The sequence below is a fragment of the Adiantum capillus-veneris genome, chromosome 5 (assembly GCF_014529385.1).
Source record: "Adiantum capillus-veneris isolate H3 chromosome 5, ASM1452938v2, whole genome shotgun sequence".
Taxonomy (NCBI): domain Eukaryota; kingdom Viridiplantae; phylum Streptophyta; class Polypodiopsida; order Polypodiales; family Pteridaceae; genus Adiantum; species Adiantum capillus-veneris.
The window spans coordinates 101686098-101712660 of record NC_140935.1 but is presented as its reverse complement, the minus strand read 5'-3'; the positions used below and the strand labels follow the sequence as shown (position 1 = coordinate 101712660).

The following is a 26563-nucleotide window of genomic DNA, read 5'->3' as shown; positions in this document are numbered from 1 at the left end:
TCATTTGATTCTCTATATTTTCATATATTTATTTTTTATATATTTATAGCCCACACTATTCTAGATTCCATAAATTGTTTATATATACTAGCCTGTCCTTTTTCATCATATCCATGTATTATAATTTTTATATTGTGTGTGCTAGTTAAAATCTTGACTATGTTAATTAACTTAATGAGTGTGCTATTTATCATACTAGTAATGCTAATCAGTATAAAAGTCATACATGGAAGCATATTATATGTGCTAGTTAGCATACTAGTAATGCTAATCAGTATAAAATTCATACATGGAAGCATACTAGTTAGCATATTGTAAGTTATAGTTGGTATTGTATGTGCCAATCAGCATATTGTATGTGCTAGTTAGCATACTTTGTATGCACTTTTGCACTGAATCCTCATGCTACAACCAATCATGAGAATGTAGAGTTTTACTTCGTAAAGCGCATTGCAGTAAAAGAAAAGGCAAAACAGGGTTACATTTTCTAATGGAACAATGTGAGTGACAAAGTCTCTTATGTTGTGCTTTCATATCTTGTATGTGATTCCCATGGAACACATGCAAAAGAGAAGGCAAATGTACACAATCACTCAAGAAGATTATAAAGCAATCCATAACAGCATGCCCTTTGGTATTTGACATGTATCTCATGGTCTTTGTCTCTTTGACATATAGCTTGTGGCCTTTTTTTTTTTGTGGCTAATAAAGTTTCAATAAAATTTTTGTCGTAGCTAATAAAGTTCACTCAAAACGATACATGTGTTGATAAGTGCAAGTATGCATACAATATAAGATTACTAGCTTTTAGTATATGCTAATTCGCATATTGTACAAGCTACTAGTAGTTTGTATATGTTAACTAGCACAAAATATAATATAACGAGCACACAGTATATGCTTACTAACATACAATATATGCTAACTACTGCATATTATGTGCAAACTATTATATAGTCTATACTTACTAGCATACGATATATGCTTAATAGCACACAGTATATGCCTACTAGTACATTGTATATGATGCTAACTATTATATAGTGTGTACTTAGTAGCATATAAGTACACAGTATTTGATGCTAACTACTATATAGTGTGTGTTATGTAGCATATAGTGTATACTAACTAGCATATAGCATATAGTGTATAGTAACTAGCATACATTATATGCTTACTAGCACATAGTATATATTAACTACTAGACAATGTGTGCTAACTACTATATACGGTATACTAACTAACATGCATTATTAAATAAACTAGCTTTCTCTCTGCAAAGTAGTTGATTGATTAACTTTGAATAGCGTTTGAGCCACTTTTCAATCTCCAAATTTTGTCTTCTTAACTACCTAGCTTTGGCAACTCGCCATTTTTTGTATTTTTTGCCATTGCATGGCCGCATTTTTATCAAGCAAGGCAATTAATGCATGTTTCTCTTCCTCTGCAGCAAAAAAACGATACCAACTGGAGAAGTTATAAAGGAGCAACAAAATTATTGGATTATTGCTCAACATTATATTTACGCAAAAAGACGTTTATTCAAAAATCAAAAAAATTACATGCTAGCTACAAGAGGCCCTAAGCAAAATAGGTTTTCAAAATGGCATAGCCAAAATAGTGAAGGGCACAACACGTATGGGAATATTAAGTAAAGGCATAACAATTGCACAACAACACTTGCTTACTTACAGTATAGAATTTGGGCAAAATATAAAAGGTTTAACATAGTTTTTTACAAGTTCTTGAGCGGGTGGCTTTCTTTTCACCTTTGGTGCTATGGGCTTTGGCATCCATCTTCTTTGGGGAACCACAAATGTTGCTTGTAGTTTCTTCACGTATCTCTTCCAAGCGAACTTTCCTCTTTAGCTTAGCTTTTTGCAAAAAACACTCAAGTGCGCAGAAATCACTAACTTCTTGCGTGTCCTCTATGCTATCAATCTTCAATGGTTCCCTGAGGCACTAGTCACTGTCTGTTGAGGAGTTTTTACTGCTTCAATTGCAGCAGATATGGCATGCATACGTAATTATCATATCCAATAAGCTAATTAGCACACCTAATATTCTAATAAGTGGATCTAGTGCATGAACTAGCCAACCTAGTATACTAACTAGCTTACCAAATATGCTAATAAGTGGATCTAGTGCATGAACTAGCCAACCTAGTATACTAACTAGCTTACCAAATATGCTAACTTGCAGTTCGTATATACTAGCTCGCCAACCCAGTATGCTAATTGGCATACCTAGTATGTGAATTGGCATAGTCAATATGCTAGTTAGCATACCCAATATGCTAGCTTACAAACCGTATGTACTTGCTAGCAACCCAAAATGGTAGCTAGCATTCCTTGTATACTAACTAGCGCTAACTAGAAAGCATACATTCAAGTTTGACTATCTTACCAGTTTTTTATGTGATTGGATGTCCTTGCGTGCAAGGCTACACAGCCATTCAGTAGGTATGCTTTTCTTGCAGGTGGGAGCCTTACCTTAGGTCCCAAGGGAGCATGTAACAGCAAAGTAGAGAAAGTGTAGCTATGCTCACAGGGCTTGACCATTGCAAGAATTTGTTGTACTTCAAGGGGCAGACCACAACCAATACACAGTTTTGTTCTGACGTTGTCTTGTACCTCTCTATCCTTCAAAAATTGGCAAGGGCTATATTAATGAGGACAATCTAAAAAAATGATCCCTGGAGCTTGGACTTCATGTGCATCAAAAGTTCAAGTCGACTATCAGAGGTTTGCATTTTGGATTTTGCAATGTCCACCTCATCCTACAAAACAGACAAAAAGAGCAAGTACATGAGTTACTTGAACACATGTACCAAACATAAAGTGTAGATATGGAAATTACAGACACTTACTAATTAACAAGTTATGTCTATGTCACTATCAATGGCCTCGTTTTCACTAAGAGAAAACCCAAAAGCCTCTATGGTGTCTTTAATTGTGTCTATTTTGGCTTCAAGCTCTACTTTTTGTTGTGCATCCACATCATTACTCGGCAATAGAGTCTTCAAGTCCATCTCAGCAGCTTGCAGCCTTTGTCTCATGCACGTGGCAATGAAGTGACCTTTGCATTTTTTGCATTCAAAGCCCTTGCAAATTCCACGCCCTCTTGCACATTTTTTTAATTCTATGCATCACACTATACTTATGTTTTCAAATGAAGGACAAATGCCTTCATGCACTACCATTCCTCTGACCCATCAAATGAAGAAGTTTCCATATCTTGTTGACTATTTTGATAAGGCAAAGGTGTTGCCTTGGTATATTTTGTAGTATTCGTACATGCGAAGCCCATGTTCTCCTTAACAACACACATAACAATGGGTATCTACTTACATTCAAAAAGACACAGAGAAAATGGGCTCCTTTTTCCACAAGGACATGTGCATGAAGCTTCTTCTGGTACTGAAGCCGAAAAGTAGAAGTGAAACAACACAGAACACTCGCAAGGGAGAGGAGAGAGAGAGAGAGAGAGAGAGAGAGAGAGAGAGAGAGAGTACCCCCAAGTCATGCTTCTCTTTGGCTAGCTGCTTGAAATGGGACATTGGGATCCCTAAGATGAAGAGAACTCTGCACTTTTACAGGGACAAGGAAAAGCAGTATGTGATTTGGCCCTACTGCGTTTTTTTCTTAGAGGATGGTCAGGAAGCTCCTTGGAGCTCCTTTTTCTGTAGTCCGAGTTGGTGTCCTACCTATGTCCTATTGTTGACTATTGGAAGAACATAAATGCCTTCCATGCGTTGGCTTGTCTACGAGCTCCACACTCCCCCTGTCTTTTTGCTTCATCACCTTATCTCTGTTTGGAGACTTGTGCAACCACAACATCCATGCCAAATAGCCTCAAAATCTAACAAACGAACCTCGTTGTTCAATATGCCACTACATTCAATATACTAGCATGTGGGTACTCGATGCCTTCCCCCATGCGACCTCGAATGTAGAACTCTTGAGAAAACTAATACCATTTGGCATGTCACATTCGATATGCATACCAAGAAAGTGACTTAACTTCTCCCAAATGCATCATGGAAAAAGTGACTCTAACATTTGCTTTAAATGTATAATCTCATGAGAACAATTAGCATATCATCAACATATAACACAAGAAGCATAATTGATCCATCATTGAGCTTCTTTATGTATAAGTAGTGATCTTTGTGGTACCATTCATATCCATGAGATTGCATGAAAGGATAAGTTTTTATACCATTAGGTGGAACCTTGCCTTAATTCATAAAGTGCTTTTCTAAGTCTTCACACAAGCTCTTCTCTACTTAGCTTTAGCACTCTTACACCTTTCTTATATATCCCATCATTCTTGCACACATGGTAAGCACCTATTCCTCAAAATGTTAGTCATCTCTATTATCTCATGGAAAATAAAGAGGCCCTCACTATTCTCTTCCTAATGCCCGAGCAAAAGGGGAAGTAAAAGAACAAGGTCAAGGAAGAGAGTCAAGGGCGGAGAATTGTAAGGGGGAAGTGGTACGTCACAACAACGGGCTATAAGGGGCAATAGGGTACCCATGTTGGGTACATGCTGGGATAGAAGCTCACAAACCAATGGAGAAGGAAATGGGGGAAGGAAGACCAACGGAGTGAAATATAAGCTAGGAGGTTGAAGTCAAGAAGCTATGAGAGAAGGAGAGTTGAAGAGGGCTTGGAGAAGGGTCTTCATGATAGAAATTGAGGGAGGTTGCCTTAAATGAAGGGTGATTGACTTGCAACCTTGAAGAGCACGGCACTACAAATAGTTGTCTAGAAGGAGAAAGCACAAAAATGATGAGCTCGCCAGAGTTGAGAGAGAGGGAGTTGGTCAATGAAAGGAGGTGTCTCCCTCTTAAGAGAGGACTTCAAGAAGCAAGTTTTATGTTGTCCGGTGTAAAGACCCATACAAATGTCTCTATTCTCATCGATATGAGACATATTCCACAAGTTGTCATGGATTAATACATTGGCACATATTTAATTATGTGTTGCTTCACCGGTGCTAGTCACTTTCCATTTGAGAGGACCAGCTCATAAGCACTAGTTATTTGAAATGTTATATGGACATTTGCACAAGGCCGAACGACCCAAAATTTACAACCTTATGTCAGGTGATACAATTGTCTGGTTGATGCGGGGGGGGGGGGGGGGGGGGAGAGAGAGGGAGAGACTTTTTTCTTCAACGAATATATAAAATAATTTTGGTTTTTTCACAGAACTAATATTTATTTCAACGTCCTCCGGCGCAGGACCTATATATCCAAGAGAAGCACAAAGCACAAGCGCATTCACACCCCACATTTTGCAGGGAGGCTTATTGACTCGCCTTGTGAACTTTTGTTGCAGAATGAAATAACAGTGTAAAACAGATTTGGCAGAAATTTTTCTCCTCTCTCATGCTTCGACTGTCCCATTTTTTCTATTCGGGCATTGATGTCACAAATGTCCTTGTTCTTCAAAGACGTTCCCCACCTCCTGCAGCTCTAGAAAGTCTCACGACTCCTGAAGCATCTGAATCCAGGGGCTGTAGAAAGAAGACACCAACTTGCCCAAAGCTTTTATGAAAAATAGAGTATGAGAGGGGGCTAGCAGGTTTTAGTGAGCTGAACCCCAGAAAGCCATCTGCGACACTATGAAGTCCTGCCCTTAAATCATTAGTGAAACAAAATTTGTCTCCTGCAAAGAGGAGTGCATTATGTGTCACAGAATTGACTTCATTTCATCAGCTACTGCACGAACTGAGCACTCTTGGTCTTTCAAATTATTGAGCATATTTTGCGAATACACCGGGAAAAGCGTTTTACAGGCCTCAAGCAGCAGAGTTTTCATATCTCCATCTTATTGTCTAGCCATTTAGAACTTGAGGCTTTGGCAAATTGCAGCAATTTGCACAATGCATAGACTCTGGAGGAAACATGCTGTACTCCGTAATATTGCCAACTCATACCCCTGGCACAAATTTGAGCAACTTGGAACAATCAGACTGCAATTTCAAGCATAATTTGCAGATCATAAAAACGTGTTGACTTGTTGAGCATGAAAGCGTTGTTCTGCTCTCCACGTTTGAGGCACTCTGTGACCTGAGAAACATGTAGTGAACCACTGTGGCAATTGCCATAGCTGGGAGTATTACCAACCTCATCGTGACTTTCCTTCGCCACCTCTATTTCGAAAGCTAGATAACGAGAAGAAGGAACGAGAAGCTGAAATTGAGAACATGTTGAGGTTAATTGGCAAGCTTTGCAAAAAACTTTATAAAGAAGTCTTGCGCCATAATAAAAAACCAGCAGACCTGAACCTCTCAACCTATATAACAAATTAGGCATGTAACAACAATAAGAAAATTTTGAAAAACTGAGCTGATATAAAGGCCCTCCAGAAATATTACTGATTCGTATACTTCATACAGCTATAATACTAATCATGCAGAACCAAAACTCCCTGGATGATAAAAATCTCTTCACCCACAAAAATGATACCTTTCAAGGAAGAGCCTCCCAGAAAATGGTCATCCCGTAGCTTGAAATTTGATGGTGGGATTGGGATGTTACTTTGAAGTGAATGAGCTGGAGTTTACAAGAATTGAAAAGAGTCAACAATGGCTGCAAAAAGAGACCTCACATCATCAATCAATGTTTTTCATACAAACAGAAGGCTAGAATGTTCCTTACTTGTCTCCTGGTCCTGGAAACTAGAATAATCTTTAGTACTGCCCACATGCCACCCCTTCTCTTTTGATACGACTCTTTGAAAGCGTTCATTGGGTGACTGCCTCATTGGTTCTCTGATTTCTTCAGTCTCATCATCTCCCTCAGATGCTGTTGATACGGAGACACCATCTGAAGAGATAGCTTCAGACGTGCGATTCTTCCGCCCAAAGTGTAGGAGTCTTTTAAAGCCTCTTGGCGGTTCCTTACTTGATTGAGGTACATTAGAGTTCCTCTCATGTTCCGAAGGATGCTTTGCTTTTGAATAAGTCCATGAAGGACTACGTGATGGGGAATAAAGTGATTTTGACAGTTTTGGGTTGTATGGACCTCGTACAGTTCCAGAACTTTCTTCTAAAACCGGTGAGGAAACTCCATCAGAGTAAGTGGTACTAGTACATTCCTGCTGTAGTGATGGTGAACAAACGGAATCACTTTGTGAAAGTTCAATTGACTTTTCAACTGACATCCATGCGGCACCCTCCTCATAAACATTTAGTATCTGCATCCGATCTCTCTGTGAGTTGCTTTCGGTCTTTTCTTGACCCACCTGGTCAACAAATGAAACTTTATCCTTATTAGATGCTTCTTCAACCATGTGTGCAACAGATTCCCCCTTCAAGAACTCGAGGGGATTTTGAACCGAGGACGTTGATATTTCAGCATTTGGCCTGGGCTTCTCAAGGTGCATCAGAGAAGAATCCTTCACAGCATGATTTACAATGCTAGGTTCAAGGGACTTTCCAATGCCCAGATCTTCAGCTTCGCAAGAAACGAACATAGTGCCATCCTCAGCACCATCGAAACTTGAACAAGATTGTTCATTGAGGCTTGCTGAGGAATGCATATGGTCAAAAAACTCATGCTTCGTCAGCCCAGTTCCTGGTGTAGAAAAATTGTCATGACCCTGGTGCAGAACCAGCTTGCCATTCTGTGCTGGAGACAACGCTTCTTCTTCCATAAATGCAATAGCATCAGATTTTACATTTCCTTTCGAAGTTGTGATAGAAATCCTATGATGTGCTTGTCCACATAAAGGCCCTCCATCAGAAGAAAAGCTCCGGTCTTTCCCTGTATCTGAAGGCTGGCAGGGCAAACCGGCATTTGCTGTTCTGGAAAGCACATTCTCAAACAACAAGGAAACAGCACTGTCTGCAAATTGAGAGTACCCACTCGTCGTTCCATGAGGTTTGTCAGACGGTTCAACACAAACTGAGGTGGAATTTCTTGAATCCCGTGTAAGATCTACTGGTGGATTCTTACTATCTACTGCCATATTACAGCTTGAAGTTGCCCCTTTGCATTGGTTGTTGACACTCACACCTGTTGCTGATGTGCTTGTCGGCATGGTCCTTGGAAACGACACAGGCGTAGTTATCAGCAGGCTGCGAGAAGTTGATGCACTCTTCTGCAACTTTGGTGTACCTTCCCTTGCAGGTTGTACCTTGGTTTTTGACGTTGCCCGTGTGTGTGGCAATGCCAAAACCAGGTCGTCTTGTTGACCTTCTACTTCATCCTCTCCCATTTCTTTCTGACAAGTAAGACATGGAGGAGATTAAAAAGACGCCAATATATTTCCATATTGGTAAGTACCTAGTTCGAAAGGGGCCCTTCTAAACGTAATGAATATAGAGATCTCATTAATCAGCTAAAAGAAGCACACGGTTGCGTGCAAGTTCACATACCTCCTTCTGTGGAATTAACAGTGGGACTGACATTTTCACATACTGGACTACCCCCTCCTGCTCTTTGACCGAACGACTGTTTTTCATTTGTCTGAAAACACCTGCTTCCATCTCAGCCTTTCTTCTTTCAAGAATTTCCTGCATTGACTTCAACTTGGCTTCTCTCTCTGCTCTCTTTGCAGGATTTTCTCCCTTTTGTCTGGCGTTCCGAAGCTGCCGATAACGGTCATAAAATCTTCCTCTTTGATCCTTAAAAGACTCCTCGTCACCCAGTCCACTTTGATGATGTTTGTCAATTATCATAACCAAAGCTTGCATGTACAAGTCAACAGGAGTCTCATGAAGAATCAAAGAAGGTTCTTTGTCAGGTTCAGGAGTATTTTTCAACTGTAAATTACGTTCAGCTAGCCTGCTTTTGCCAATTTTATGTTTGAGGCTGTTAACTTCTAGATTTTCACCAGAAATGAGATTGACCTCAGCTTCCTTATAACTAGGGGACCTTTTTGGTGCTGTTTCATGTATACTCAAACTGCCTGGCATCTTTGGCTCTTTAGAATTCTGAGTTGGTTGGACTTCAAAGTTTGATTGTGTATCTACCACCTCTTTGCGCACAAAAGCCCTCCTTACGTCTTTGTTGCCTGTCTCAGGAACCATGGTGCTCCTACTGGTTACCTCAGAAGGTTTCAAGATGTCAGCAGGTGGTTCAGATGGGCAGGAGCAAACGGCATTTTCCCTAAGATTGTTTGAAGAACCTCTTGACACAAAAAATTTCTCTAACTCTTGGTTGGCCTGCTTTGGCAGAACCTCTGATGGTGCTTCAGATGAAATTTCCTTCTGTTGTGTGGAAGGCTTTTTCTTCAGCAATGAAGGTTCACCAGGAACTGCCTGTACGGCTGAAAGAGCAGCATGAGTTGAGCTCATGTCAATTGCTGACATAGGCATCCTGGTGGAGCTTAGGCTTTCAGCTTTCTGTGCTGCATTCTCAGTTACGGCAGCCTTTTCTAGCCAGTTCTCACCTACCTCAGTAGCAGTATCCTGCTTGCCACTGGTGCCATCACTACCTAGTCCACTCCATCTGCGCAACACCGACTTTTCGGTTGCAGAACTCCCACTTTGAAACGCTGCTTTTTGGCTGTCTTGTCTAACTAGATTTCTCGTAGGGGGCTCACCAACAGTTGCTTTCTTACCTTCAAAGAGACTTATGGCAGCTTTTACACTCAACCTTCTCGCAGAAGTGCTTGAGCGTTCCTCTTGACTTTCCCTGACTTCACTGCTCTCACCTGTTGCTGATTGTGGTTTACCTGACTTTTCCAGATTGTCACCATCTTTAGTGGCAACATGATCTACAACAGACTTGGTTTCAGAGTCTCCCACCACTTTCGGGGCCTCTTCCAACACCGACGTTCTTCCTTCGGAAAATTGTCCTGCCACCAATGTGTTCTCTTGTTTGTGCTGGCCAGCAGCAAATGCATCTGACACTACAGATAAGGGGGAATCGCCAGAAGAATCAACACCAGAAGCATTCAAAGAAGATGAATAGCCATATCCAGACAGCTGAGACCCTGATAATTCTGCACTTCGTTCTACAGAAGTAAAAGGTACACCCAGATCTTCACTCGATCGTCTTGCCTCCACTTGCAGTGCCATCTTGTGTAATCTGCTATAGAACATCCCTGCTCTGATATTACCTTCGCCTTGCTGCATTCTATTTCCTGCAGAGCTACTCATGGAAGGGACCAGACAGTCAGTCGATGATGACTTTTGGGGCTGCTCTTTTGTTGCCTGAAATTCTTCACCAGCTTCAAAAGCTGGCAGTCCTACGAAAAGAAACTCGCATATCACTCTATGTGATTCCTGAAGAATATCAAACTTATTTCCAGTAAAACAAGCATTAATCCTTCAAAAACTTAGTTTAATTTTCTCACCCCTGACGCTATCTCTGATATCATCCTGCCGATTGTAGTTTCCAAGTTGGAGTTTTGCCTCTTCCTTTTTCCTAAAAATCTCACAATCCGGCAGTTCAGGATCCACATGATTTATATGTAATCTCTCAGGAGGGCCCCACCTACTTCTGGTTCTAACAGAAGATTTGCTTCCAAGAATTTTCCTCTCTTCTTTCATTTCCAACTTTCCCGCATTATCGAGAGCACGGTTCTTTACTGTCTTTGGCCATTCTCCTTCACTGCCCACCAAACCATATTTTCCTGTGTGATCTGCTAGCAGCTCAACATCTGTGCAACTTTCCAAGGACATATCAGAATCACTAGAGGCAGCATCAACTGAAGGAAACTCTACTCCAGAAATTTCCTGAGCTATGTTTCTCCTCCGAAACAGACCAATGAACTGAATGCATGCTTCTCTGCAGTCATAAAATTGATACGCTTGCTTCAACAAAACCATAAATATTTAAAGCAAACCAAAATCGCAACATCAAAGATACAAAACACACAAAGTTCTATACCGAAGGCGCTCTGCACCAAAGTGCTCAGAAAAGTCCAGCAAATCAGCCATATTACTGCTATCAAACCCAGCAGCCATTGCTCGAGAAAAAGCATCACTCTGTTCCTGTTTTAGTGCAACCAGGCGGACATCCATAGCTCTCAGAAGGTCTATTCTGCAAAACCAACAGAAGGAACTCTGAAGTGACTCCCAGTACAAATGGAGGTGTAAAAGCAAGTAAATTAAGCTGGCTTTAGCTGCAAAGAAATAGAGGATGTTTGAACAGAACTTACTTGGAACCATCAGCTCCATTATCACCAGTGGTCATTGACAATTTTCTGTTCTGCACAAAATAGAAGAGCAAAGAGCAAGGCAAGGTTGGTATACAGCCTAGCTGGTCTCTCTAATCAGAACTTATACTTCTTCCTACACAAGGTTCAACATATTAGCATAGACTTCACTAACAAGCAGAAGTTTTTCGCTTGCCTTATGTGATCTGTCAAAACATTATCACATAGATTGGACTTTAATCACAGGCAAAACAACATGGGAACTTCCAAGGGGATAGCATATGGGACTTCCAAGGGGATCAGGTTGTATTGCAGTGCTTTTCAGGAGGCAATGTCAGAGAAAACAGGGAGGCCTAAATATGGTAAGTATATTATCTCAAAGATATAAGTTGTGCTCTTAAAGCAAAACAATATGAGTGCCAAATGACCCAAAATTAACGGCTAGCCTTCATGCCTAGCTCCAGGACTTATCATAAGAATTTTTGCTGGCAACATTCTAGAAGGGCTTGTTCATGGAGTTGTAGTGACGAAACAACTAATTAAAGTTTTATAGAAAACTTTTGGGTCTAGAAAGAAGATGAGATTTGACATTCTAAAACTACGTTAGAGAAATGACATTTTGTTTCCTTCCATATCCGCATGTGGGAGAGCTGCAATACAAAGGCATCAAGACTCATGAGAACTCTCTCTTACTAGTAGAGTAGGCTTTGTAACACACTTTTTTGTAAATCGATTTGATTTATCTATCTGTGGGAAACCTCAAAGAGAGGAAAACCCACCAAAAAGATGTACAAGAAAAGGAACACAAAAGTGTTCGGCTGTACAAAATAGCTAAAAGCATTCATAAGAAAGCTGATGTATCTCTGCCGTGATATCACCAACTTCCAAGGCGAACCGCAAACACTGCCTAAGGGAAAGCTTGAAGAAAGGCAGGGGATCTGTATGAATGCGATGGAACATATAGCCATTACGCTGTCGCCACAGGCTCCAGTACGCCCAAAACCTGACCCACATGAAGAAGGCCGCAAATCTCTGCAACGCCGGTGAGAAGATACCAAAAACCCAAAACCGCTTATGGAAGACCGTCGTGGGAAAACGTAGCCGCATACACGCAGATACCCGACGAAGGAAATCTCGAGCAACACAGCAATCCCACAAGAGGTGACAAACATCCTCCTCGGCAGATAAGCAACGGACACATGATCAAGGGTGGATACGGCACATCCTAAAAAAGGTACCCACTGGGAGCACACCAAGTAAACACCGCCAAAGAAACAAACGCTCCTTCAACAGCAAATGGCTTTCCCATAATGCAGATATAAGCCTTCGCCACCAAATATCTGATTTATGCATGTGCCAACTTTGTAACACACACACACACACACATTTAATGTTAGCAAGGACTTCTAGATTCGTGGCATCGCTCATTGTCCATACAACGGATGTTACCTACAGCTTACTATTGACCTACATGATTCAAACTCTGGCCATGCACACACGTAACTACTATCACAATACTCTGCTCTAGGCATTTCATACCCTACAACTTCATGAAACCTATTTCTTTCTTCTTGGCATCTTTGAAATCAAACGAAACAAAACATGTCGAATCAACCACACGACAAAACACACAAAGCATTGTGATTGTGCATGGATCAAATGGTATTTTTAGATCCTTCACACAAAACCCCCAAAAAACAACATTTTGAATGCAAGTTGGGAGCAGTAAGAGAGGTCGATCAGCCCGAAATGATCACAGACAAGTGTATAGTCCATCAATAGAAATTATTTGTGAGTGGAAAAAAGGAAAGAACTAAATGTTAATACAAAAACACAATTTCCCCCTCAATTTGCAACCACAAAAACAATTCATTGAGCTCAAGGGCTAACATTGAACACCTTAAGTGTTTAACTTACCAACAAGATCCCATATACTATACTCTCACGCACCTGTGGCCCATCTACCCTCTACCTCCTTCCATCTCCTCATGTGGGAGCTACAATACAAAGGCATCAAGACTCATGAGAACTATCTATTCCTAGAAGAGAAGGCTTTGTAAATACACACACACACACACATATTCAATGTTAGTGAGGACTTCTAGACTTGTGCATCACTCATTATGCATACACCGGATGTTACCTGTGGCTTACTATTGACATACATGGTTCAAACTCTCGCAGATCTTTTATGCAATGACTTTGATACTAATTTGACTAGAATATATGTAACTACTATCACAATGCCCAGCTCTAGGTATTACGTACCCTACAACTTCGAAACCTATTTCTATCGTCTCAGCATCTTTGAAATCAGACGAAACAAAACGTGTCGAAACGACAACACGAAAAAACACACAAAACATTGTGATCGTGCATGGGGCAAATGACATTTTAAGGTGCTTCACACAAAACCCCAAAAACAACATATTGGGTGTAATTTGGGAGCACTAATAACGAACGACCAGCCCTAAATGAGTATAGACAAGTGTATAGTCCATCAATAGACACACTTTGGACACCAATAGAGGCAATTGCTTGAGAGTGGCAAAAACGAATGTTATTACAAAAATAGAATTCCCCCCTCAACTTGCTAGGACGGGATGGGAGTATAGTGTTTACATCACAGAGACCCTCCCCACTGTCGAGGCATGGAACCCTATCTCCACTGTACATCGGCAAACACCACAAATATCTCCTCTTGTAACTGGCAAGCACACGACTTGTACCTAGCCTGCAGACATAGCATCCCACTTTCAACTTCACCCAGGGGTTAGCAGATATGTACAATCAGCATGTCTATGATGAATTACTCCAAATCAACCCCCCGATGCCCCTAGATTCCATTACTACTCAACTACTATTTCTACTTCATTAGTTGCCACTGGGAACTTTCCCTCGCTATGCACACAATACACAAGCAGATGTTGTTGGAGATATGTCATCATGAGATGGTGGCATCCTTCGTTGCGTGTCATGGTTTGTATGCCCAAATTGGCCTTGCATATGCATTATAATCCAATTCTGGACCCCTTATTAGTCATTTGACCCGTCTTTGGTCAGTCTGTCCCATTCTAAAATGAGGAGGCACAATTGTTAGCTTTTATGTCACTTGGCCATTATTTGATGAAGTTACAACACTATTAGCCTATGAGTTAGCCCTAAACTTGACACCCCATTTTACATGCTCCTAGGTCACTTATTTCAAGTATATAAGTGCCCCTCCCCCCCCCCCCCCCCCCCCCCCCCCCAAGTTCTCATTCATCCAACCATGAGAGCACACTCTTGAGTTATTGAGTTATTGCTATTAAATCATCCTCTCCCTCTCCCCCTCTCTCTTAATCTGAGAACTGCTTGAAGACCCTCAGCACGATTCAAAAGACTTCTACGAAAGATTTCATTGCCGTAACTTCTTTTAGTTTGCCGTATTTTTTGACTTTTGAGGAATTCTATTGCCTTGGTTTTTGCACCTATCTTCGCAAGCTACTGCAGGCAACCATGTTTTTTGCAACCTTCGTCGCAAGATCTCACCTCTATTTGCAGCCCTCTTCAACCAAGCCGCATTTTGTGGAGTTCTATCGAGTCAAATCGCGTCAAATCTGCATTTTTTTCACAGCCGCTGTGCGGCTGCTTTTTTCAGCCCAATGGATCCTTGTTTAGACGAAAACTACGCTCCCTCATTGCTGAATTTTCTGGCAGCATGCAGATCAGCCCTCCCTCTTGCAAAGCAACTCAGATCTGGAGCGTTTTCACATCTACAGAGAGGTGCCCCTGACGGTATTTCTTTGATATAGTAAAATTCAAAAGTAATACAGTGTTCTTAGAGAGAGATGTCGCCTAAAAAGTGATGAAAAGGCCCCATGCAACTAGCTTTTCAGCCCATTAAATAAGTATGTGCAAAGCTGAGATATTTGTGCCCCTTGCCTTCTCCTGCTATGCAAGCACTGCCTGCGTGCTCCTGCTATGCTAGGAGTGCCTGTGTGTGCACTTTCCATACAAGAACTGCTTGTGTGTGGGTTGCCTGGTTCCTGCAATGTTGGGATTGCACAGTCTGTGTACACTTTCCATGCATGCACGGCCTGTATCCACTTTCCATGCATGCACTGCCTCTGTGTCCTCCTACTGCTATGTTTTGATCGCCCCTTCAGCCACTTGCTATTTTTGAATCGTCCAGTCAACCACCTACCATTTTTGGCTCACATGACACACGCACACCCCATAAAACATTCATCACCATGTGTATCAGTTCAACATTCAATGACCTTTACAAGCTAGTCCAACAATTCACATTGGTCTTGATCCAACATTTCAAAATTGGATTTCACCTCCTAGCCAACATTTCACATTAGACTCATCAAGAGGTCAATCACTAGCCATCACAACATGATTTGACATTTCACAAAACTCATCCAGATGTACCGATGGACTAGTACTTGTGTATGTGCATGTATGGATTTAATCCTTAGAAAGAGTAACAGTAGGAGTTAGCTTGCAAACAGCATCAGCATTAAAGCTGAAGTGATCTTTAAAACATCGAACTAGCTTATTAGCCACAGCTGCTATTCAGTGAGCTGGGAAGCTGTTATATATAATCATGAACAACCTTTGTTGTGAAACAGAAGTGGCCATATCCCGATGCCTGGTCTTGGCACTCATACATATGCAACTTTTATGAAATGAGAAGGCGTACAAGCTAACAGCACATGGTAGTACAAAGAAATTTAATCTTATAAACATGATAACAGAAAAGAGCTTACACTAAAAGAACAATACCTTCATAGGACCATTGCCTTTCGCTTGATGGATGCCTGTCAAAAGTTATTCAAGAATGCCAGCTTTAGCATACACGATCAAGACACACAGAAGTCCAGTAAAACATAAGCTAACCTCAAAGTCATGGTTTACAAAAACAAAAAGAATAATATAAGAGTTTTAGTTCAATGTATCCTAATTATCATAAAAAGGCTAAGTGAATCTGTTAGTCATCTTTGTCAAGAAACAATGAAAATAAACTTAATACATTGCATAGATGAAAAAACGGTTTTCATGATTCTTTTGAAGGAGTATCCTTTCTCAACAAGTAAAGAAATACGACAGCAAGACTGAACAACAAAAGAAAATCTACTGGAAAAAAGACGGGAGGATAGCACAGACTCTCGGATTTCAGCCCTCAGGCTCCTTGTACGAGAAGAGTTCTAATCAATAAAGACGTACCCGAACAGGTGTCGGCTCAAGGCCACCAACTCTATAAAGAGGTGTCCCACTCCAACATCTTCTCTCTCCTCTTTCATGCTCTGTTCCAGTTCAATCGTTTCAAGTTGTTTAAGGTGAAAATGTTCCAAAGCATTGTAGATTGTAGTTGTCTCTGTGTTTCAATCCGATCCCTTGCCGAAAGTGATTACAATAATATCATAACTTGAGCTACTTCTTTGCCCTGTACAAATTAAAGCACAGTCCTAACAACATGGACGCGGGACATGGAGATTATCAAAGCAAACATGGCAAAAATCAACAGACGTTCTACCCAGAAACCTCCGGAGGAGACCCATGTTCAGTGCGTGGTGCAAAAATTGGCTTATCCGGCCGCGCAACAAAAGCAGAACCTGACGGATGATCAGATTGATTTGGAGGCTTTGCACAGTTATTTGGAATTCTCTATATCCTCTTGTACCCCTTCTATCCCTTGGCAAAATTCTCAAATTCCCTACTCTCTCCCTTGTCCCTTCTCAAAATCCCTTGGTTACCTCGTCACGACAGAGTTAGGGAGATGTTTCCTAATTTTTGGGAGGTGCTTTCAAGCGTATGGCTCCAGGAGCACATTCACATGTTACTCCCAAATTGCATCCATTGTTGCCGTTTGAACCTCCACCGCCACCTCCTTATCCTCCCACCTTCATTTTCCTTCGATGGAAAACATCATCATTATTATTATTATTTGGCACCTCCTATAGATTCCGGTCCCAAACCTTTCAAGGATAGTAGTGGTGCTACAGTCAAGTTCTTCACTTTTTCTAGTGTCCAAGATTCCCATAATGCCCTAAAATTTCATCAACAATTCAATGTTCTCTTCCGAAAAAACGAAAACTTCAAAGAGGACTCCAAATTGATTCGAGTTACCTCTTTTCTCAAAAACAGTGCAATGACATGGTGGGTGACGTGACAGCCCCAAAACTTGGCATAATTTCAAACTTGCCTTCTACCCCAAGTTTTCTTTATGAAACCTTTGAAGTGGATATAATCACAACTTGGTCTCCACCTTGAAGATGCATTCCTTCGATACCATCGAGTCATAAAACCAAAGATTCTAGGATACTTACCTACTCTATTCTTCAAGACATTACTTTCTCACACCATATTAAAAAGTACACAATGAGCTAGCCTTTCCCTTTACACGATCATGGCAAAGTGGTTTCCAATATACCTCAACTCATGTCACACGGAAGAGTGAGTTATCACATCATAAAGAGCGAGCTAGGTTTTGAAAGACATTACTACAACTTCCCTGAAAAGAATCCAAAGTTCGCAATCTCCCATTGAGCATATCTCGCAACAATGAACTAGCACATACTCAGACACTTTCTACCTGACGGCTAACTTCTGAAGAAATGGCACAGTACCGATCCAAAAGAAGGTGTTTCAATTGTGGCATTCATGACTATATTTTCATGTCTGACAACTTGTCAGGTGCAACAAAAACAAAATGGTGAAGATCTAGACTTTACACTTCCACAATCTTTACTTCTTTCCTTGCTTGATTGTGTGCTACTAGGCGCGAGAGATGGGTTCCTGAGAGAAAAGGAGAATGACACTCGATGGGGTATTAACCAACCCTCTCAAGGGCCCCCCACACAACATTGTTGATGTGGTATTTTCTTTAGATTGAAGTAAGTAAAATATACACACATGCAATACCTCGATGCAAACTCTACTGACTCGAATAGGGAATGTCGCCACGGTAACTCTTCAAAATGAAGCACCTCCGGTGTCGAGGGATAAGGGGTTCGAAAGACGAGCCGGGTCAACGTCGGGCTACTAACTGTGGGAAAAGAAAGAGTGAAAAGATGCACCACACCACACAATTGACTAGTGACCTCTTTGAAATAGAAACAAAGCACAAGAACAACTGAATTTGATAACACTGACAAGAATCGATGCACGATTGCCAACGCGGTTTCGTTAACGACACCATTAACTCAATTGATTGTAGATTAAAGATTTTAAGCTCCCTTACAAAAGCTAAGCCAAATTAAATTAGCTTGCACTGAAATAGAGCGTTCGTCGATGCTTGGCATTGATGAATGTAAAGTATCCTATAATGATGAAGAAGAAGGCGATGGCGAAGCACCGTTTGTGCTCTCCACCCGCCGCACACCTTTCTTGCTTTTCAAAAGAGCTCTCCCCGATTGAGGGTGCCCTCCTCTTTCTCCTGCTTCTTCCCTTGCTGTGAGGAAACTCCAATCAAGTCGCACAAGGAAGCTGATGGAGTGGCAAGCTACAGAATAAGTCGTTGAAGAGGATTTATATGAGGAAGTAACCTAAGATGAGCGTCCAATAGCGCATCGGTGATGATCACCACTGGGATGGAGGGACCCAGTGTAGCAGCAGGAGACAAGACATGGGGACCCCCCCTGAAGAGGAGCACTCTGACCAAGAGGAGAGGAAAACTGCCGAGGTGGAAAACCAGTAGCATATCCAAGTCAAAGAAACTCTAGCGGAAGAGGGAGGAAGAGCAGGAAGAAGAGGCTCAATAGGGAAGGCATCGTCCACCATAGTAGACAAGATGACAGGATAAGCAATACATCCCTGTGTAGAGACCGCAATATCTACAATCTTCCGAGAGAAGAGTCGTCTCAAGGGTATATAAGCTGCAATACGATCTGTCATTCCATGGCAAACACACAATATCGGACAAAAGAGTCAGAGGAGATCCTCGGGAAAGTCAACTTGTGGGAGCACATCCACCACCGGGGTCTAGACAAAATATCCAAGAGAGAGTCAGCAAGTGCAAGTCGTGAAGACACGCGACATAGGAGAACTCCCCCCCTGGGAAAGTAATGGAATGTGGTGATGTTAAGGACGGCTAAGAGGATGCATCGCAAAGAATGACCGATGTTTGTAGAAGTCATAGCCTCGGAGTAGACCAGCAAAGCAAGAATCATCCAGGAGGTCTTCACCGTGTGTAAGTAGTGCATAGGTACATCCAAACTACAAGTGGAGGAGCCACAGAACCAAGCAAAAGCAAGGAAGAAGCTCTACCAAGTAGAGGCAAGGCAAAAGAGCCACCATGGAGCAGTGTGCCGGAAGAGACCATGCAGGCATCCAGATGCCAAAGGATACTCACATCCAGGAGTACATGTCCAAAAGAAGTGTCTGACGTGCCAAGAGGCATGGGTCTATCATACAGAGAACCAATGAAGGAGGTGGATAGGGCAATCCAAATAGAGAGACAATAGTTGAGGGAGAGGGAGGTAGGGTTACTGAGGTAGAAGTAGCATTGGAAAACACAAGCCACGTCCACACAGGAATGGCACGTCATTGCACCCCATTAACCAACGAAATCACAGAGTGGCCGGCCGCCGCCAACGGGCTCCACCTTTGATTGCTCTCCTTCTTCACAAGACAACGCCAATTCTTGAAGAGGCCAAATGCTGCGTGCTTGTGCTGTAGCAAGTATACCCAAGTAAAGCGATTGAAATCATCTACCAATAACATGATATAAAGAGCCTTGTCGAGGGAAGGGGTCTGCATAGGTCCACAAAGGTCGGTGTGAACCAACTCCAAAACGGCAATGGCTCGACGTGTAGGAGGCCTTTGAATAGATTCTCGATGTTGCTTCCCACGAATGCAAGCAATGCATTTCCCATGCTTACTCCCAACATCTAATAAGCCTATAAGCATATGCTCGCGAAAAGCAAGCCTAAGAGCATCATTGTTCAAATAACCAAATTTGTAATGCCAAAGATCGCCTCGGGTCTTAGGAGAGAGTACAGTCGGCCACTCGTAATCAAGGAAGAATAGAAGTCGGTGTGCCAAGGAGGCAATTGGGCCAAAAGCTGGATGACCATGTCCTCTGAACTGGTAAGCTTTCCCATATGAAGTATCTCTTGTTGAAGCTCCTCTCTTGTTGATATGATCCCGCATGGAAGAGTGCTTTGCATCCAAGGTCCTCAACTGCACCTCGAGCGTTATATGCTTCATTGCGATCCTAAATCAACTTTGTATCTTTCATCGATCCTATGTGGCTAATAGCTGATGGTTTGAAAATAATGAAAGATCGGATTCGAGCATTGACACGCTCCCATAGCTTCGCTCCCGCACGGTCCTTTGGCTTTTGAAAGTTGCTCAAGACAAAACCTCCAAGCTCGTAAGAGTCAGAGACCGCCATCATGGTGGCTTTCCAAATGCCATAGTTGTCTCCGTTCAATTGCCGATCTGAGGGAAAGATAGGGAGTGTAGGTATCTTGATTGGTTTAGCACCTACGCCGGAATAGAAGTGGGACCAATCTCCCCATTCCTCGTTGACGATGGTTTCACCGTCGCCGGTCTCCTCATGATGTACTTCATCATCACAGGCTAAACTTGTTTCAGAATCATCACTCTTCTCCATGGTGTTGGAGAATTTAGGCATGTGATAAGGCTAGGTCGAGGTAGTAGATAAAATCTGAAAATCTTCCCACTACAGCCGAAATCAGCCCTAAGAGAGTGAAAAACGCACAAAAACGAGCCAACTGTCTCTTTTTGTGTGGGAGTTGAATACGACTTGGTGAGGACATAGGGTGAAGCCTAAAGTGGCGGAGCTTGAGGGGCTGCAGCCCTAGGTAACTCGCCTGGTAGGCCTTTAGAGAAGCAGTCGACATGTGTGTAGAAATTCTTGTTCTTTATCCAATTCAGACATATTGGTTCTTTGTTCATCATTCAATTCTTTCAAGTACATCGAGAAGTGTGTAGAAATTCTTGTTCTTTATCCAATTCAGACATATTGGTTCTTTGTTCATCATTCAATTCTTTCAAGTAGATCGAGAAAACAATGAGACTGGATTTCATTAATTTTGAAATGGCCGAATCCAATAAAATAGGGACGGACTCGCCCTTCAATTTTACATCAAGCACAATTTTCTTGCCCTTCTCATTCGTCAAAGTCACTTTCTTGGCCCGATAGTCAACCACGGCATTGTTCTTCTGGTACCAAGGGATTCCTAGGAGGACGTCACACCCTTCCAAAGGCATGATGTCAAAGTGTTCTTGCCCTAAATACCCCTGACAATGCAAACGAAGTTTGCCAATGACAAGTGTAATGGCAACATTCCGTCCGGGTGCCACTAGAACTGTCTTCGCCTATGGCCGCAACCTGTCAGGCATAATTCCAAGTCGAGCCGCCAATTCAAGTGAAATGAAGTTGCCTTGACTTCGCCATCACAGAACGTGAGGGCTTCTTGATCTCTTACTTTGCCCCATGCATGGCAAAGTTATGTGCTTTCATCCATCTGACTCGAGTCGGTCCCCATGCAATCTGGTACCAGTCCTGCTTTCATCTTCCTTTTCTGCCACGTTCTTCCGCAGCTCTTGAGCTCTATGGCCTATCTTCTGGTTGTCCTCGTTGTGCTTTTTTGGGGCACCTTGTAGAGATGTGTCCTTGTTCCCCATAATCAAAGCACTTCCCCTCTTTGAGATAATCTATCCTCTATTCTTGGGTCAATTGGGGTCGTGCATCCTTCTTTTTTTGGAACTTCCTCTTTCTTCTATTATCATTTGTTGAGTTTTGTCCGGTCCTTGGGGTCGAAACTTGATTAGTGGGGTAAGTCAAGTACCCAAATCATAGTCACAAGGGACGCATTCCGGGACGGGGGAACGGGAGACTAGGGACGGGACTGAAATGGATTTTTAGTGTAAAAAAGAGAGCGGGACGGCAAGTGGGGACGGAAAAGTGGGGACGGGAAGCCCGAAAAAGGGCGTCCCCTGTTACTATGACCCAAATGCATAGCGAAACCCCGTTTAGCATGTCCCATCAATTGTTGTATGGACTCGGACATCTGCTCAAGGAAGTAATCTTTGATCTCTTTGGAAAGTCCATAGCAAAACCGCTTGATTTGCTGCTTAAAAGTGAAAAAGAGGCCGGTAGAAAAGCATCCCAAAACCTCTCACAATAAGCATCCAAAGTGTCAGCCTTGGTCATCCGTAGATGGTTCCAAGCGGTCATCACATCTTGTTCGTACTCCTTATTAGCCAAGAAGAAATAAAGAGCCGTTCGAATTCAAACACGTGGTAGGGGCTTCTTTCCGTAAAAGAAGAGTGGACCACCATGTTCGTGCATTTCCTTTCAAAAATGATGCTGTCCTCCTCATCTTGGAGTGCTCTGAGTAGTGCCCTCCTGATAATGCTATATCAAACTGCTGAATAAAGACTAAAGCCTTGGCCCTTGGGAGCATCTCGGAATCCTAAAAAGGATTCAAAATTTACTGATTGTCCACCTTCCTTAAATTCCTTTGTCCTTTTGCCCTTGTCCTCGAGAAAATCATATTGATTGACTCCATAGAAGTGTTTCTTCTTTGCATAGAACAAGTGATCATCGGAGTCGAAACTGTTAAAGAAGAATGAATCCTCAGTAGAACTGTCAGAAACGAGTCGGGATCTGCTCTTCTTTGCCTTCTTGCTCTTTCCAAAACTTTGATTCTTGCTTCGCTTTTGCCCTTTCTGTCCTCCTCGCTCAAATCGGAAGACGAAGAGCTATAGGAACTGTCAGAAGAAGAAGAAGAAGAAGATGAACTGGGTGGTCCTTCGAAACGTACAGGCTTCTTTTGCAAAAAAAGATTGACGGCCAAAGTAACCGGGGTAGTCAGTCCCCTTGTTGCGCTTCTTCAATTTTTCTTCGATGGCTTCTTCGCTTCCAGAAGTTGATTGATTCGTTTTTTGACGTCGTCATTAAGTTGTTCTTCAGTAAACATCCTTGGGGTAGAAGGTTTCTTGAGAGCCGGTTTTATGGGTGAATAAATGGCTTTCTACCAAAGTGTATGCACTTCATCAATCGGGTGTCGGGTCAAATTTTGGCATACTATGGATCCTTTCCGAGCTGGAGCATCTGCTTTGCACACTCGTCAACCTACTGTTGACGTTGCATCTCCATAAGCTGATACTGTGTAGTCCGAGGTGGCCCGTACTCGTGATCTACTAATCACTCGAATTCTCCGTACTGCCTCCCATTCCCGAGGTGGCAGGAGGAGTCGTTTGATCCTTGCCTGAATCCATGCATGCGGCGAGAAAAGGGATCGGATTTCAGGTGCCCTTGGGTCGTCTCAGCTCACCGGCTCGTCAGCACACACTAAGCCAGAGAAGACCCAAAGGACTTATTTAAAGGCTCTAGGCTTGGAAAAGCAATTACACAAAAAGCTTTCAAACTCAAAAGCATTATGTCCCAAAAGCTGACGCTTAGCGTAAATTACAGAGATCCGTACGGCTAGCCACGTCAACAGCCCAACGCGTTTTACGAAAATTTCGTACAACTTTGACGGTCGGCCACGTCAACAGCCTCAACGCGTTTTGTGGAAAAATCCGTACAACCAACCGCTTTGGTTTTGGTTATTTTCCCTAGTGGTCCTTGAAGCCCCGTCGGCAAGATGCCCATAAAGTTGGACAACTTTATTAGTTGGTCATGCCACGTCATCAATTAGTGACATCATCACATGTCATTGTCCAATATACTATGAGATACAAGGCTACTTTCATTGTCTATTCAGAGAGGGCTTTGGACCACTGGCTAGAGTCATGAGATATCAAGATCAAAGATGCCTCGGGTTGTTTTTGTTGAGATGCACAGACACGGGGAAAGTCTCTTGAGGAGATTAGACACTGGGAGACATTCACACACAGAGATCACTGACTTTAGAGTAAAGACTCGGCAGTCAGATGAGCAAGCTTCACAATAAACTTCAGAGTCCACCTGTACTAGAGGTAAATTGAATAACAGAGTCATTGAGCTAGGGAGAGCTAGTAGACGTCCACGGCTACAAGGGCCCTCTCACATTTCATTTCATTTCGTCAGTGTGTGTGTGTGTGTGCGCGGACCAGTGTGTGTGTGTGTGTGTGTGGACCTTCAACAGATCATCATAGTTGTCAACATCAAGGTTGTACCAATACGTACGTGTGGAACCGTACTGTACGGTACGTCTGTACTGATCCATACAGTACGTGTACGGATCGTACAGTACGGTGATTTTTTTATTAAAAAAATTTAAAGCCCTTTTAGGCTACTGGACTCTGGATATCGATTTGCATGAGTTTTCGCTGCCGAGCGTTACAGAAAGGCTTTTGCAGACTGTGCAGAACCAGGTACCTACTACCCCCCCCCCCCCCCCCGACTCTCTCTCTCCCCCCCTCTCCCTCTCTCTCTCTCTCGAGTCTCTCTCTGCGAGAGAATACACCAGTCAAAGCATCCACTAAATCCTCGATTCCTCTGAGCTCTCTGAGTCTCGACTTTCGCCTGTGACCTTATTATTTACATGTTTTCAGCAGGCTGTTTTCATCATGCCGAAACCTACGAACCCTTTGTGGAAAGAGCACACCAATGTAATTGAAGTTGTGAATACTCCTAGGAAGGCTGGATCAGGTTGTCGCAAGTGGTCATGCAAGTACTGTGGTTTCACGTTGTCGAGTACAATCACTCGAGTTGTGATGCATCTAACTGGCATCAATTGCACGAAAAATTGTGGCAAGTGCAAGATGGTACCTCCAGGTGTGCGAGAAGCATTGATTGCTGAGAAATTCCATGCATTTGCAACAACAGACAAAGGAAAAGTGGCACAACAAACACAAGACCGTTTGCAAGATGCACTTCTTGGACAGCTTGGTGACTCTTCTACACAGGTGGAGGAGAGCTTAGGGTCTCAGCAAATTGCAAACAAGAAGAGGGCTCGTATCATGCAGGAAGAGGAGGATGAGGAGGTTGGTGATGTGCATGTGCGTAGGCAAACCACCTTGCCTTCACGTGTGCATTCTGTGTCTTGGATAAAAGAGCGTCAGAAAGTGGCTGAGATGGAGATTGCTCGCACTCTCATTGAGTGCAACATCAGTTTCAATGTCTTGAAGACTGAACAATGAAAGAGGATGGTGAGGTCCATTGCCCTAGTAGGTGCTGGTGCCACAGATACATGGTATGGCCTCGATTACAAAAAGATGCGCACCACAGCTCTGGAGGAGCAGAAGGCCTTGATAGATAAGGCGTTGGTGCCTGTTAAGGCTGGATGGCAGCAATTTGGATGCACCATCATCTCTGATGGATGGAGTGATGTACGCAAGCAACACATCATTAACATACTTGTGTCTTCTTGTCTTGGTACATATTTCTTGCGTGTTGTGGATGCAGGAAAGGCAGGAGATAAGATCACAGGTGAATTCATTTTTGAGCATATTTCAAGGGCCATCAATGACGTTGGTAAAGAGAATGTGGTTCAAGTTGTCACAGATAATGCAGCCAACTGCAAAGCTCTGGGAGAAATGGTAACGGCACAGTTTCCTCACATTTTTTGGACTCCATGTGCAGCCCATTGTTCAGATTTATTGATGGAGGACATAAGCAGACTGCCTTGGGTGCAGCCAACAATTTCAGAGGCTACCAGACTGACCACGTTCTTCCGAAAGAAGCATCAGACCTTAGCCATCTTTCGTAGCCATAGTACCCTTGATATGGTGCGGCCCTCCAAGACCAGGTTTGCATATATGTATTTGGTGTTGCAAAGACTCTCCAAGGTGAGGGATCCACTGTTGCAGACAGTTGTGGACCCAAAGTGGAGAAACATGGCTCGTGCAAACAGTGAGAACACCAAAGCCATTCAGAGGCATGTGTTGGATGAGTCTTTTTGGACAGAGGTCCGTACCTTGATAGTGGCTTTGCAGCCAATGTCTGTCTTGCTACGAGTCACGGACATGGAGGGCTCGACATTAGGCCTTGTCTACCATCTCTTCATGCAGACGAAGAGCCACATCACGACATGCCAAGCCTCGACTCAGGAGCGGTGAGTGTCAGATTTTTGCACGCCATTCTTTTTACATCTAGGCCATGTATCCATTGCTAATTTGAGTGTGATCATTGCTGATTTTTTTGCAGGCGAGATGATATCCTATTCTTTATAGAGAGTAGGTGGAAGTTTATGAACCGTCCTATTCATGGGATGGCTGCTTTACTCCATCCTTTTTACAAGACCCCAGAGTTGTTTCATGAGAGTGATCTCCTCACACTAAAGGACGAGATGCAGAGATGTGCAAGTACATGAACAACTTGGGGCCATCGTTTTCACGTCAGGTAGCATTGCGTCCAGAGGCAACCAGTTGTCCTCTCACTTGGTGGCAGAGTTATGGTCACCAAGGTCTTCCATGACCTGACTACTATGGCTCTACGTGTGCTCTCGCAGGTATCTTTTAAATCTCACTTTTATTTCTCTATCTTGGGT

General features: G+C 42.7%; 1 protein-coding gene across 3 annotated transcripts in view; it reads right to left on the bottom strand.

Moving 5' to 3' along the window:
- Positions 1–5732: 5732 nt before the first annotated feature.
- The window catches only part of LOC147457835 (uncharacterized), a 32382-nt gene continuing 11551 nt past the window's right edge, over positions 5733–26563 (bottom strand). For 2 of the 3 annotated variants that reach the window (XM_086512617.1, XM_086512618.1), the window contains exons 5-12: positions 15897–15931; positions 11127–11176; positions 10856–11008; positions 10320–10753; positions 8395–10211; positions 6674–8240; positions 6482–6568; positions 5733–6205 (exon numbers count right to left, since the gene is read on the bottom strand). In XM_086512617.1, coding sequence (XP_086368743.1) covers positions 6141–6205; positions 6482–6568; positions 6674–8240; positions 8395–10211; positions 10320–10753; positions 10856–11008; positions 11127–11176; positions 15897–15931 — 4208 coding nt within the window. In that variant the 3' untranslated portion in view covers positions 5733–6140. Of the gene's footprint in view, positions 6206–6481; positions 6605–6673; positions 8241–8394; positions 10212–10319; positions 10754–10855; positions 11009–11126; positions 11177–15896; positions 15932–26563 lie in introns of those variants that run through there. The other variant, XM_086512619.1, reaches the window with a different exon arrangement.